General features: G+C 50.1%; 1 protein-coding gene across 1 annotated transcript in view; it reads right to left on the bottom strand.

Moving 5' to 3' along the window:
- PFAS (phosphoribosylformylglycinamidine synthase) overlaps positions 1 to 14,512 on the bottom strand; it is an 87,855-nt gene that overhangs the window by 60,434 nt on the left and 12,909 nt on the right. The window contains 4 exon segments of the mRNA XM_059490595.1: positions 477 to 605; positions 4,758 to 4,882; positions 8,632 to 8,772; positions 12,399 to 12,504. Of these exon segments, the coding sequence (XP_059346578.1) occupies positions 477 to 605; positions 4,758 to 4,882; positions 8,632 to 8,772; positions 12,399 to 12,504 (501 nt within the window).

The raw sequence follows: 14,512 nt of genomic DNA, 5'->3' as shown, positions 1-14,512 counted from the left end.
TTTTTTTTTTGTTTTTGGGGTTTCTGGGTGGATTTTGGGGTGGGATTTTCTGGGTTTTTTTGGGGTGGGATTTCGGAGGTTTCTGGGGTGGATTTTGGGGTTTTTGGGGGCACCGAACCCGGATTTTGGGTGTTTTTTGCGCTTTCCCGTGTCCCTCACCAGGAATGAGCAGGTTCCCGAAGCAGCACCGGGGTTTTGGGGTGGGTTTGGGGTTTTTGGGGTTTCTGGGTGGGATTTTGGGCTGCGGTTTTTGGGTTTTTTTGGGTTTTTGGGGTGGATTTCGGAGGTTTTCAGGGTGGGATTTTTTTTGGTTTCTGGGGTGGATTTTGGGGTATTTTGGGGATTTTTTTTGTGGATTTTCATGCTTTTAAGAGTTTCTGAGTGGGATTTCGGAGGTTTCTGGGGTGGATTTTGGGGTTTTTGGGGGCGCCGAACCCGGATTTTGGGTGTTTTTTGCGCTTTCCCGTGTCCCTCACCCGGAATGAGCAGGTTCCCGAAGCAGTATCCCGCCGTGCCCGCGATCACGTGCGCTCCCCTCCCCGTGCTCTGCACGTCGCGGATGCGGCCCCCGGTGCCGGTGGTGGCGCCGCTGAACGGGGCCACGGCTGCGGGAGGCGGAAATCAGCCAAAAACGGGGAAAAAATAACAAGGAAAAAAACAGCGAAAAGCAGCAAAAAAAAAAAAAAAAAAAAAAAACAGCAAAAAGCAACGAAAAAGCAACGGAAAAAAGCAGCGAAAAAAACAACAAAAAACAACAAAAATCACAGAGGGACACGCCCACCCTGCGTGGCCACGCCCACTTTGGCTGGACGTGCCCGCAATGGATGGCCACGCCCACCCTGTGTGGACACGCCCACAATGGATGGCCACGCCCACCCTGCATGGACACGCCCATCTGGACACGCCCACCTTGCATGGCCACGCCCACTTTGGCTGGACACACCCACAATGGATGGACACGCCCACCCTGAATGGACACGCCCACTTTGGACACACCCACAATTGATAGCCACGCCCACCCTGCATGGTCACGCCCACTTTGGCTGGACGTGCCCGCAATGGATGGCCACGCCCACCCCTGTGTGGACACGCCCACTTTGGACACACCCACAATGGATGGACACGCCCACCCCTGTGTGGACACGCCCACCCTGCGTGGACACACCCACAATGGATGGCCACGCCCACCTTGCATGGACACGCCCACCTTGCATGGACACGCCCATCTGGACACGCCCACCTTGCATGGCCACGCCCACTTTGGCTGGACGTGCCCACAGTGGATGGCCACGCCCACCCTGTATGGACACGCCCACTTTGGCTGGACACACCCACAATGGATGGATACGCCCACCCCTGTGTGGACACGCCCACTTTGGACACACCCACAATGGATGGACACGCCCACGCCTGTGTGGACACGCCCACCCTGCGTGGACACACCCACAATGGATGGCCACGCCCACCTTGCATGGACATGCCCACCTTGCATGGACACGCCCATCTGGACACGACCACCTTGCATGGCCACGCCCACTTTGGCTGGACACACCCACAAAGGATTTCCACGCCCACCCTGCATGGTCACGCCCACTTTGGCTGGACACGCCCACAATGGATGGACACGCCCACCCTGCGTGGACACGCCCACTTTGGCTGGACACGCCCACAATGGATGGACACGCCCACCCTGAATGGACACGCCCACTTTGGCTGGACACGCCCACAATGGATGGTCACGCCCACCCTGCGTGGACACGCCCACTTTGGCTGGACATGCCCACAATGGATGGACACGCCCACCCTGAATGGACACGCCCACTTTGGCTGGACACACCCACAATGGATGGACACGCCCACCCCTGTGTGGACACGCCCACTTTGGACACACCCACAATGGATGGACACGCCCACCCCTGTGTGGACACGCCCACCCTGCATGGACACACCCACAATGGATGGCCACGCCCACCTTGCATGGACACGCCCATCTGGACACGACCACCTTGCATGGCCACGCCCACTTTGGCTGGACACACCCACAAAGGATTTCCACGCCCACCCTGCATGGACACGCCCACTTTGGCTGGACACGCCCACAATGGATGGCCACGCCCACCCTGCGTGGCCACGCCCACTTTGGCTGGACGTGCCCACAATGGATGGCCACGCCCACCCTGTATGGACACGCCCACTTTGGCTGGACACACCCACAATGGATGGACACGCCCACCCCTGTGTGGACACGCCCACTTTGGACACACCCACAATGGATGGACACGCCCAGCCCTGTGTGGACACGCCCACTTTGGACACGCCCACAATGGATGGTCACGCCCACCCTGCGTGGACACGCCCACTTTGGCTGGACATGCCCACAATGGATGGTCACGCCCACCTTGCATGGACACGCCCACCTTGCATGGACACGCCCATCTGGACACGACCACCTTGCATGGCCACGCCCACTTTGGCTGGACACACCCACAAAGGATTTCCACGCCCACCCTGCATGGACACGCCCACTTTGGCTGGACATGCCCACAATGGATGGACACGCCCACCCTGAATGGACACGTCCACTTTGGCTGGACACGCCCACAATGGATGGCCACGCCCACCCTGCACGGACACGCCCACTTTGGACACACCCACAATGGATAGCCACGCCCACCCTGTGTGGCCACGCCCACTTTGGCTGGACACACCCACAACGGATGGACACGCCCACCCTGCATGGACACGCCCACTTTGGCTGGACATGCCCACAATGGATGGACACGCCCACTTTTGCTGGACACGCCCACAATGGATGGCCACGCCCACTTTGGCTGGACACACCCACAGCGGATGGCCACGCCCACCCTGCATGGACACGCCCACTTTGGCTGAATGTGCCCACAATGGATGGACACGCCCACCCTGCATGGACACGCCCAACACGGGAGGACACGCCCATCTGGACACAACCACCTTACATGGCCACGCCCACTTTGGCCAGACACGCCCACAGCGGTTGGACACGCCCACCTTGCATGGCCACGCCCACTGTGCAGGGAGCTTTGACAGCAGAGTGACCCCTGGGGACCCTGTGGGCCTGAGCCCTGAGTGACCTCTGACCCCTGAGTGACCTCTGACCCCTGAATGACCCACTGATCACTGACCATCCCCACTGACCATTCCAATTGACCACTGACCACTGACCACTCCCACTGACCATTCCCAATGACCATTCCCACTGACCACTGACCATTGACCATTGACCATTGACCACTGACAATTCCCACTGACTGTTCCCACTGACCACTGACCACTGACCATTCCCACTGACCACTGACCACTCCCACTGACCATTGACCATTCCCATTGACCACTCCCACTGACCACTGACCATTCCCACTGACCACTGACCATTCCCACTGACCACTGACCACTCCCACTGACCATTGACCATTCCCTTTGACCATTCCCACTGACCACTGACCATTCCCACTGACCACTGACCCCTGACCATTCCCACTGACCACTCCCACTGACCATTGACCACTGACCACTGACCATTCCCACTGACCACTGACCACTCCCACTGACCATTGACCACTGACCACTGACCATTCCCACTGACCATTCCCACTGACCTCTGACCATTGACCAATGACCATTCCCATTCCCACTGACCACTGACCATTCCCATTGACCACTCCCACTGACCCCTGACCATTCCCACTGACCACTGACCACTCCCACTGACCACTGACCATTCCCAATGACCATTCCCACTGACCACTGACCATTCCTACTGACAATTCCCATTGACCACTGACCATTCCCACTGACCACTGACCACTGACCACTCCCACTGACCACTGACCATTCCCACTGACCATTGACCACTGACCACTGACCATTCCCACTGACCATTCCTACTGACCATTCCCACTGACCACTGACCACTCCCACTGACCACTGACCACTGACCACTGACCATTCCCACTGACCACTGACCATTCCCACTGACCATTGACCATTGACCATTGACCACTGACCACTGACCATTCCTACTGACCATTCCCATTGACCACTGACCACTCCCACTGACCATTGACCATTCCCACTGACCATTGACCATTCCCATTGACCACTCCCACTGACCACTGACCATTCCCATTGACCACTGACCATTCCCACTGACCACTGACCACTGACCACTCCCACTGACCATTGACCACTGACCATTCCCACTGACCATTCCCATTGACCACTGACCATTCCCACTGACCACTCCCACTGACCATTGACCATTCCCATTGACCACTCCCACTGACCACTGACCATTCCCATTGACCACTGACCACTCCCACTGACCACTGACCATTCCCACTGACCATTGACCATTCCCTTTGACCATTCCCACTGACCACTGACCATTCCCACTGACCACTGACCACTCCCACTGACCATTGACCATTCCCTTTGACCACTCCCACTGACCATTCCCACTGACCACTGACCCCTGACCATTCCCACTGACCACTGACCACTCCCACTGACCATTCCCACTGACCATTGACCATTAACCACCGACCACTGACCATTGACCACTGACCATTCCCACTGACCATTCCCATTGACCACTGACCATTGACCAATGACCATTCCCATTCCCACTGACCATTGACCATTCCCACTGACCATTCCCAGTGACCCCTGGCTGACCCCAGGCTGACCCCAACGATGACCTCTGACCCCAGACTGACCGGTGGGGAAGTTGTGTGTCTCGGCGGTGAAGGTCACGTGCCGGACGCTCGTTCTCCTCTCGTAGGGGCCGGGCCCGGCCGGGTTCTGCGGCCACAGCGCGGCCACGGGGACGCCGCGGATGGCACTGCCCGGAAAGGCACCAAAATCGGCAAAATTCACCCCAAAATTCACCCCAAAACCCCCAAAAATTCACCCCAAAAACTCCCCCCAAAAAAAACCCCAAAAAATTCCCCAAATTCACCCCCAAAAATTCACCCCAAAACCCCCAAAAATTCACCCCAAACAACTCCCCCAAAAAAAAAAACCCCAAAATTCCCCAAATTCACCCCCAAAAATTCACCCCAAAACCCCCAAAAATTCACCCCAAAAACTCCCCCCAAAAAAAAACCCAAAAAATTCCTCAAATTCACCCCAAAATCCCACCCTGGGACACCGCAGATGGCACTGCCAGGAAAGGGAACAAAAGCAGCAAAATTCACCCCAAAATCCACCACAAAAACCCCAAAAATTCACCCCAAAAAACTCCCCAAAAAAAACCCAAAAAATTCCCCAAATTCACCCCAAAATCCACAAAATTCACCCCAAAATCCACCAAAAAAACCCCAAAAATTCACCCCAAAAAACTCCCCAAAAAACCGAAAAAAATTCCCCAAATTCACCCCAAAATCCACAAAATTCACCCCAAAATCCCACCCTGGACACCGCAGATGGCACTGCCAGGAAAGGGAACAAAAGCAGCAAAATTCACCCCAAAATTCACCACAAAAACCCCAAAAATTCACCCCAAATAACTCCAAAAAAATTCCCCAAATTCACCCCAAAATCGGCAAAATTCACCCCAAAATTCACCACAAACCCCCAAAAATTCACCCCAAAAAACTCCCCCAAAAAAAACCCCCCAAAAATTCCCCAAATTCACCCCAAAATCCCACCCTGGGACACCGCGGATGGCACTGCCCGGAAAGGGAACAAAATCGGCAAAATTCACCCCAAAATGCACCCAAAAATCCAAAAAGCCTACCCCAAAAAAAACCCGCAAAATTCACCCCAAAATTCACCCCAAAACCAACAAAATTCCCCTTCAAATTCACCCAAAAAAAACCAAAAATTCACCCCAAATAACCTCCCAAAAAAAACCCAAAAAATGACACCGAAAAAAATCCCAAAATTCACCCCAAAATCAACAAAATTCACCCAAAAAAACCCAAAAATTCACCTCAAATAACCTCCCAAAAAAACCCAAAAAATGACACGGAAAAAAATCCCAAAATTCACCCCAAAATCAACAAAATTCACCCCAAAATTCACCCCAAAAAAACCCCAAAATTCACCCCAAAAAAACCCCAAAATTCACCCCAAAATCCCGGCCCAGGACCCCATGAATGGCACTGGGGGGGAGGGGAGAGGGCCAGGTGTGTCCCAGGTGTGCCCAGGTGTGTCCCCAGGTGTGCCCAGGTGTGTCCAGGTGTGTCCCCATGTCCCCAGGTGTGTCTATGATGTCACAGGTGTGTCACAGGTGTGTCACAGGTGTGTCACAGGTGTCCCCAGGTGTATCCATGGTGTCCCCAGGAGTGTGCCCAGGTGTGTCCCAGGTGTGTCCATGGTGTCCCCAGGTGTGCCTATGATGTCCCCAGGTGTGTCCCAGGTGTGCCCAGGTGTCCCCAGGTGTGTCCCAGGTGTGTCCCCAGGTGTGTCTCCATGTCCCCAAGTGTGTCCCAGGTGTGTCCCAGGTGTGTCCCCAGGTGTGTCTATGGTGTCCCCAGGTGTGTCCCAGGTGTGTCCCAGTGAGCCCAGGTGTCCCAGGTGTGTCCCCAGGTGTGTCCCCAGGTGTGTCCCAGGTGTGCCCAGGTGTATCTATGGTGTCCCCAGGTGTGCCCAGATGTGTCCTGGTGAGCCCAGGTGTGCCCAGGTGTGTCCCCAGGTGTGCCCAGGTGTGTCCAGGTGTGTCTATGATGTCCCCAGGTGTGCCCAGGTGTGTCCAGGTGTGTCCCCAGGTGTATCTATGATGTCCCCAGGTGTGTTCAGGTGTGTCCCAGGTGTGCCCAGGTGTCCCCAGGTGTGCCCAGGTGTGTCCAGGTGTGTCCCCAGGTGTATCTATGGTGTCCCCAGGTGAGCCCAGGTGTGTCCCCAGGTGTGCCCAGATGTGTCCCGGTGAGCCCAGGTGTGCCCAGGTGTGTCCCCAGGTGTGCCCAGGTGTGTCCCAGGTGTATCTATGATGTGCCCAGGTGAGCCCAGGTGTGTCCCAGGTGTGTCCAGGTGTGTCCCCAGGTGTGTCCCCAGGTGTATCTATGATGTCCCCAGGTGTGTCCAGGTGTGTCCCAGGTGTGCCCAGATGTGTCCCGGTGAGCCCAGGTGTCCCAGGTGTGTCCCAGGTGTGTCCCAGGTGTGTCCCCATGTCCCCAGGTGTATCTATGATGTCCCCAGGTGTCCCAGGTGTGTCCCCAGGTGTGTCCCAGGTGTGCCCAGGTGTGTCCCAGGTGTGTCCATGATGTCCCCAGGTGTATCTATGGTGTCCCCAGGTGTGTCCCAGGTGTCCCCAGGTGTGTCTATGATGTCCCCATGTCCCCAGGTGTGTCCCCAGGTGTGTCCCCAGGTGTCCCCAGGTGTGCCCAGGTGTGCCCAGGTGTGCCCAGGTGTGTCCCAGCAATCTCAGGTGTGTCCAGGTGTGTCCCAGGTGTGTCCCAGGTGTGTCCCCAGGTGTGTCTATGATGTCTCCGTGTCCCCAGATGTCCCCAGGTGAGTCCCAGGTGTATCTATGATGTCCCCAGGTGTGTCCCAGGTGTGTCCCAGGTGTATCTATGGTGTCCCCAGGTGTGTCCCTGGTGTCCCCGTGTCCCCAGGTGTGTCACACGTGTCCCCAGGTGTCCCCAGGTGTCCCCATGATGTCCCCAGGTGTGTCCCCAGGTGTACCCATGGTGTCTCCATGTCCCCAGGTGTGCCCAGGTGTGTCCCAGGTGTGTCCCAGGTGTGTCCATGATGTGCCCAGGTGTGTCTATGATGTCCCCGTGTCCCCAGGTGTGTCCATGATGTCCGCAGGTGTATCCATGGTGTCCCCATGTCCCCAGGTGTGTCCCCGGTGTGTCCCAGGTGTGTCCCCAGGTGTATCTATGATGTCCCAGGTGTGTCCCCATGTCCCCAGGTGTCCCCAGGTGTGTCCCCAGGTGTGTCCCAGGTGTATCTATGGTGTCCCCAGGTGTCCCCAGGTGTATCCATGGTGTCCCCAGGTGTGTCCCAGGTGTGCCCAGGTGTGTCCCAGGTGTGTCCATGATGTCCCCAGGTGTATCTATGAGGTCCCCAGGTGTCCCCAGGTGTGTCCAGGTGTGTCCCAGGTGTGCCCAGGTGTGTCCAGGTGTGTCCCAGGTGTGCCCAGGTGTGTCTATGATGTCCCCATGTCCCCAGGTGTGTCCAGGTGTGTCCCCAGGTGTGTCCCCGTGTCCCCAGGTGTATCCATGGTGTCCCCAGGTGTGTCCCCAGGTGTGTCCCAGGTGTGTCCCAGGTGTGTCCCCAGGTGTGTCCCCAGGTGTGCCCAGGTGTGCCCCAGGTGTGTCCCCAGGTGTATCTATGATGTCCCAGGTGTGTCCCCATGTCCCCAGGTGTCCCCAGGTGTGTCCCCAGGTGTGTCCCAGGTGTATCTATGGTGTCCCAGGTGTGTCCCCAGGTGTGTCCCCAGGTGTGCCCAGGTGTGCCCCAGGTGTGTCCCCAGGTGTATCTATGATGTCCCAGGTGTGTCCCCATGTCCCCAGGTGTCCCCAGGTGTGTCCCCAGGTGTGTCCCAGGTGTATCTATGGTGTCCCAGGTGTGTCCCCAGGTGTGTCCCCAGGTGTGTCCCCAGGTGTCCCCAGGTGTGTCCCAGGTGCACCAATGACGTCACACCTGCTGTTGTCGCAGAACTTGATGACGTTGTTGGGGTGGGAGGAGCTCTGGGTGTCCATCAGGGAGCGGAACAGGGACACGCCCACCGGGCGGCCGTCGACGGTCACGTGACCCCGGAAGAACCAATGGCGGCTGTGCTCGCTGCGGGGGGGAAACACATGACATCATCAGAGTGACGTCATCACAGGGACACGCCCACCGGGCGGCCGTCGATGGTCACGTGACCCCGGAAGAACCAATGGCGGGGGAAAGACATGACATCATCAGAATGACGTCATCACACGGACACGCCCACCGGGCGGCCGTCGACGGTCACGTGACCCCGGAAGAACCAATGGCGGGGGAAAGACATGACATCATCAGAGTGACGTCATCACAGGGACACGCCCACCAGGGCGGCCACTGACGGTCACGTGACCCTGGAAGAACCAATGGTGGGGGAAAGACATGACATCATCAGAATGACGTCATCAGCGTGACGTCATCAGTGTGATGTCATCACAGGGACACGCCCACCGGGCGGCCGTCGATGGTCACGTGACCCCGGAAGAACCAATGGCGGCTGTGCTCACTGTGGGGGAATGGTATGACATCATCAGTGATGTCATCACATGGACACGCCCACCGGGCGGCCATCGACGGTCACGTGACCCCGGAAGAACCAATGGCGGGGGAAAGACATGACATCATCAGAGTGACGTCATCACAGGGACACGCCCACCGGGGCGGCCATCGACGGTCACGTGACCCTGGAAGAACCAATGGCAGGAGAAAGACATTACATCATCAGAGTGACGTCATCAGTGTGATGTCATCACAGGGACACGCCCACTGGGCGGCCGCCGACGGTCACGTGACCCTGGAAGAACCAATGGTGGCTGTGCTCGCTGCGGGGGAAAGGTATGACATCATCAGAGTGACGTCATCACAGCGACACGCCCACCGGGCAGCCATCAATGGTCACGTGACCCCGGAAGAACCAATGGCGGGGGGAAAACATGACATCATCAGAGTGACGTCATCACAGGGACACGCCCACCGGGGAGGCCATTGACGGTCACGTGACCCCAGAAGAACCAATGGCGGCTGTGCTCGCTGTGGGGGAAAGGTATGACATCATCAGAGTGACGTCATCACGGGGACACGCCCACTGGTTTTTGTGGGATTTTTGCAGGATTCCAGCGGAATTTTAGGGAAATTTGTGAGATTTCAGTGGAAATTTTATGGGATTTTTGTAAGGTTTTGAGGAATTTTGGGGTTTCGTGGAATTTCAGCGGAATTTTGTGGGATTTTCAAGGATTTCTGTGGGTTTTTCTCAGGAATTTCACCAGGATTTTTTTAGGATTTTGTAGAATTTCAGGGATTTTGGGGTTTTTTTTTGGGATTTTGGGTGTTTTTTTGCTCACCTGTGGCTCTGGGCCAGCTCACAGAGCTCCAGGAACGAAAATTTCAGTGATTTTATGGATTTTTATGGGATTTTTATGGGATTTTTGTGGGATTTTTATGGGATTTTTGTGGGATTTTTATGGGATTTTTATGGGATTTTTATGGGATTTTTATGGGATTTTTGTGGGATTTTTGTGGGATTTTTATGGGATTTTTATGGGATTTTTGTGGGATTTTTATGGGATTTTTATGGGATTTTTATGGGATTTTTGTGGGATTTTTATGGGATTTTTATGGGATTTTTGTGGGATTTTTGTGGGATTTTTGTGGGATTTTCACAGGATTTCTCTGGGATTTTGTAGGATTTTTATGTTTTTTGGGGATTTTGGGTGTTTTTGGGCTCACCTGTTGCTCTGGGCCAGCTCACAGAGCTCCAGGAATGAAAATTTCAGTGATTTTATGGATTTTTATGGGATTTTTATGGGATTTTTATGGGATTTTTATGGGATTTTTGTGGGATTTTATGGGCTTTTTATGGGATTTTTGTGGGATTTTTGTGGGATTTTTGTGGGATTTTATGGGATTTTTGTGGGATTTTTATGGGATTTTTATGAGATTTTTATGGGATTTTTGTGGGATTTTTATGGGATTTTTGTGGGATTTTTATGGGATTTTTATGGGATTTTTGTGGGATTTTTGTGGGATTTTTATGGGATTTTTATGGGATTTTTGTGGGATTTTTGTGGGATTTTTATGGGATTTTTGTGGGATTTTTATGGGATTTTTATGGGATTTTTGTGGGATTTTTATGGGATTTTTGTGGGATTTTTGTGGGATTTTTGTGGGATTTTTGTGGGATTTTTCTGGGATTTTTGTGGGATTTTCACAGGATTTCTCTGGGATTTTGTAGGATTTTTATGTTTTTTTGGGATTTTGGGTGTTTTTGGGCTCACCTGTTGCTCTGGGCCAGCTCACAGAGCTCCAGGGACGAAAATTTCAGTGATTTTATGGATTTTTATGGGATTTTTATGGGATTTTTGTGGGATTTTTGTGGGATTTTTGTGGGATTTTTATGGGATTTTTGTGGGATTTTTATGGGATTTTTGTGGGATTTTTGTGGGATTTTTATGGGATTTTTGTGGGATTTTTATGGGATTTTTATGGGATTTTTGTGGGATTTTTGTGGGATTTTTATGGGATTTTTATGGGATTTTTGTGGGATTTTTGTGGGATTTTTATGGGATTTTTGTGGGATTTTTATGGGATTTTTATGGGATTTTTGTGGGATTTTTATGGGATTTTTGTGGGATTTTTGTGGGATTTTTGTGGGATTTTTATGGGATTTTTATGGGATTTTTGTGGGATTTTTGTGGGATTTTTATGGGATTTTTATGGGATTTTTGTGGGATTTTTATGGGATTTTTGTGGGATTTTTATGGGATTTTTGTGGGATTTTTGTGGGATTTTTGTGGGATTTTTATGGGATTTTTATGGGATTTTTGGGGGACTTTTATGGGATTTTTACGGGATTTTTGTGGGATTTTTATGGGATTTTTATGGGATTTTTGTGGGATTTTTATGGGATTTTTATGGGATTTTTATGGGATTTTTGTGGGATTTTTATGGGATTTTTGTGGGATTTTTGGGGGATTTTTATGGGATTTTTGTGGGATTTTTGTGGGATTTTTGTGGGATTTTCACAGGATTTCTCTGGGATTTTGTAGGATTTTTATGTTTTTTGGGGATTTTGGGTGTTTTGGGCTCACCTGTTGCTCTGGGCCAGCTCACAGAGCTCCAGGAATGAAAATTTCAGTGATTTTATGGATTTTTATGGGATTTTTATGGGATTTTTGTGGGATTTTAATGGGATTTTTGTGGGATTTTTATGGGACTATTATGAGATTTTTATGGGATTTTTGTGGGATTTTTATGGGATTTTTATGGGATTTTTGTGGGATTTTTGTGGGATTTTTATGGGATTTTTATGGGATTTTTATGGGATTTTTGTGGGATTTTTATGGGATTTTTGTGGGATTTTTGTGGGATTTTTATGGGATTTTTGTGGGATTTTTATGGGATTTTTATGGGATTTTTGTGGGATTTTTGTGGGATTTTTATGGGATTTTTGTGGGATTTTTATGGGATTTTTGTGGGATTTTTGTGGGATTTTTGTGGGATTTTTGTGGGATTTTTATGGGATTTTTATGGGATTTTTGTGGGATTTTTGTGGGATTTTTATGGGATTTTTGTGGGATTTTTATGGGATTTTTATGGGATTTTTGTGGGATTTTTGAGGGATTTTTGTGAGATTTTCGCAGGATTTCTTTGGGATTTTGTAGGATTTTTATGTTTTTTTGGGATTTTGGTGGTTTTGGGCTCACCTGTTGCTCTGGGCCAGGTCAAAGAGCTCCACGGAGGTCGGGTTCCTCCCGGCTTTCTGGAAGAGCTGAGTGTAGAACTCCAGGTCCCACGAGTCAAAGGCCAGGCCTGGAGAAGGGGGAAAAAATCACCAAAAAATCAAAAAAAGTTCCCAAAAAATCTCCCAAAAATTACTCCACAAACTCCCCAAAACATTGGCAAAAAAACCCAAAAATTTCTCCAAAATTTTCCTAAAAGTATTCCCAAAAAAATCCCCCAAATTCCCAAAAATATCCCCCAAAAAAATTCCCCAAATTCCCAAAAATATCCCCAAAAAATCCCCCAAATTCCCAAAAATATCCCCAAAAAAATCCCCCAAATTCCCAAAAATATCCTCCCAAAAAATCCCCCAAATTCCCAAAAATATCCCCAAAAAAATCCCCCCAAATTCCCAAAAATATCCCCAAAAAAATCCCCCAAATTCCCAAAAATATCCCCAAAAAATCCCCCAAATTCCCAAAAATATCCCCCCAAAAAATCCCCCAAATTCCCAAAAATATCCCCAAAAACATCCCCCAAATTCCCAAAAATATCCCCAAAAAATCCCCCAAATTCCCAAAAATAACCCCAAAAAAATCCCCCAAATTCCCAAAAATATCCCCAAAAAAATCCTCCAAATTCCCAAAAATAACCCAAAAAAATCCCCCAAATTCCCAAAAATATCCCCAAAAAAATCTCCCAAATTCCCAAAAATATCCCCAAAAAAATCCCCCAAATTCCCAAAAATAACCCCAAAAAATCCCCCAAATTCCCAAAAATATCCCCCAAAAACATCCCCCAAATTCCCAAAAATATCCCCAAAAAATCCCCCAAATTCCCAAAAATATCCCCCAAAAAAATCCCCCAAATTCCCAAAAATATCCCCAAAAAAATCCCCCAAATTCCCAAAAATATCCCCAAAAAATCCCCCAAATTCCCAAAAATATCCCCCAAAAAAATCCCCCAAATTCCCAAAAATATCCCCAAAAAAATCCCCCCAAATTCCCAAAAATAACCCCAAAAAATCCCCCAAATAACCCAAAAATATCCCCAAAAAAATCCCCCAAATTCCCAAAAATATCCCCAAAAAAATCCCCCAAATTCCCAAAAATATCCCCAAAAAAATCCCCCAAATTCCTAAAAATATCCCCAAAAAAATCCCCCAAATTCCTAAAAATATCCCCAAAAAATCCCCCAAATTCCCAAAAATATCCCCCCAAAAATCTCCCAAATTCCCAAAAATATCCCCAAAAAAATCCCCCCAAATTCCCAAAAATATCCCCAAAAAATCCCCCCAAATTCCCAAAAATATCCCCAAAAAAATCCCCCAAATTCCCAAAAATATCCCCAAAAAAATCCCCCCAAATTCCCAAAAATATCCCCAAAAAATTCCCCCAAATTCCCAAAAATATCCCCAAAAAAATCCCCCAAATTCCCAAAAATATCCCCAAAAACATCCCCCAAATTCCCAAAAATATCCCCAAAAAATCCCCCAAATTCCCAAAAATATCCCCCAAAAAATCCCCCAAATTCCCAAAAATATCCCCAAAAAAATCCCCCCAAATTCCCAAAAATAACCCAAAAAAATCCCCCAAATTCCCAAAAATATCCCCAAAAAAATCCCCCAAATTCCCAAAAATATCCCCAAAAAAATCCCCCAAATTCCCAAAAATATCCCCAAAAATATCCCCAAAAAATTCCTAAAAATATCCCAAAAAACAATAACCCCCCCCCAAAATAATAAAAAAAAAAGTTCCTAAAAATTCCCAGAAAATTCCCCAAAAATTTCCGAAACATACCCCAAAAATATATTTTTTAAATTCTCAAAAGAATTCCCCAAAACCACAAAAAAATCCCAAAAATTTTTTTTAAATTCTCTCAAAAAATGTCCCAAAAAATGCCCCCAAAAATTCCCGAAAGGTGCTCAACAAATTCCAAAAGATTTCTGGCCAAAAATTCCCCACAAATCCCCAAAGATTTCCTCAAAAATTTCCTGCACATTCCCAAAATATTCCCAAAGAAATTAGCAAAAAAATAAAATCCCTTAAAATTGCCCCAAAATGCCTCCAAAAATGCTCAAAACATTTCCACAAAATTC

Source organism: Ammospiza nelsoni, chromosome 29 (genome assembly GCF_027579445.1).
Source record: "Ammospiza nelsoni isolate bAmmNel1 chromosome 29, bAmmNel1.pri, whole genome shotgun sequence".
Lineage (NCBI taxonomy): Eukaryota > Metazoa > Chordata > Aves > Passeriformes > Passerellidae > Ammospiza > Ammospiza nelsoni.
The sequence above is the reverse complement of the archived record's forward strand: the minus strand, read 5'-3'. Positions and strand labels throughout refer to the sequence as shown.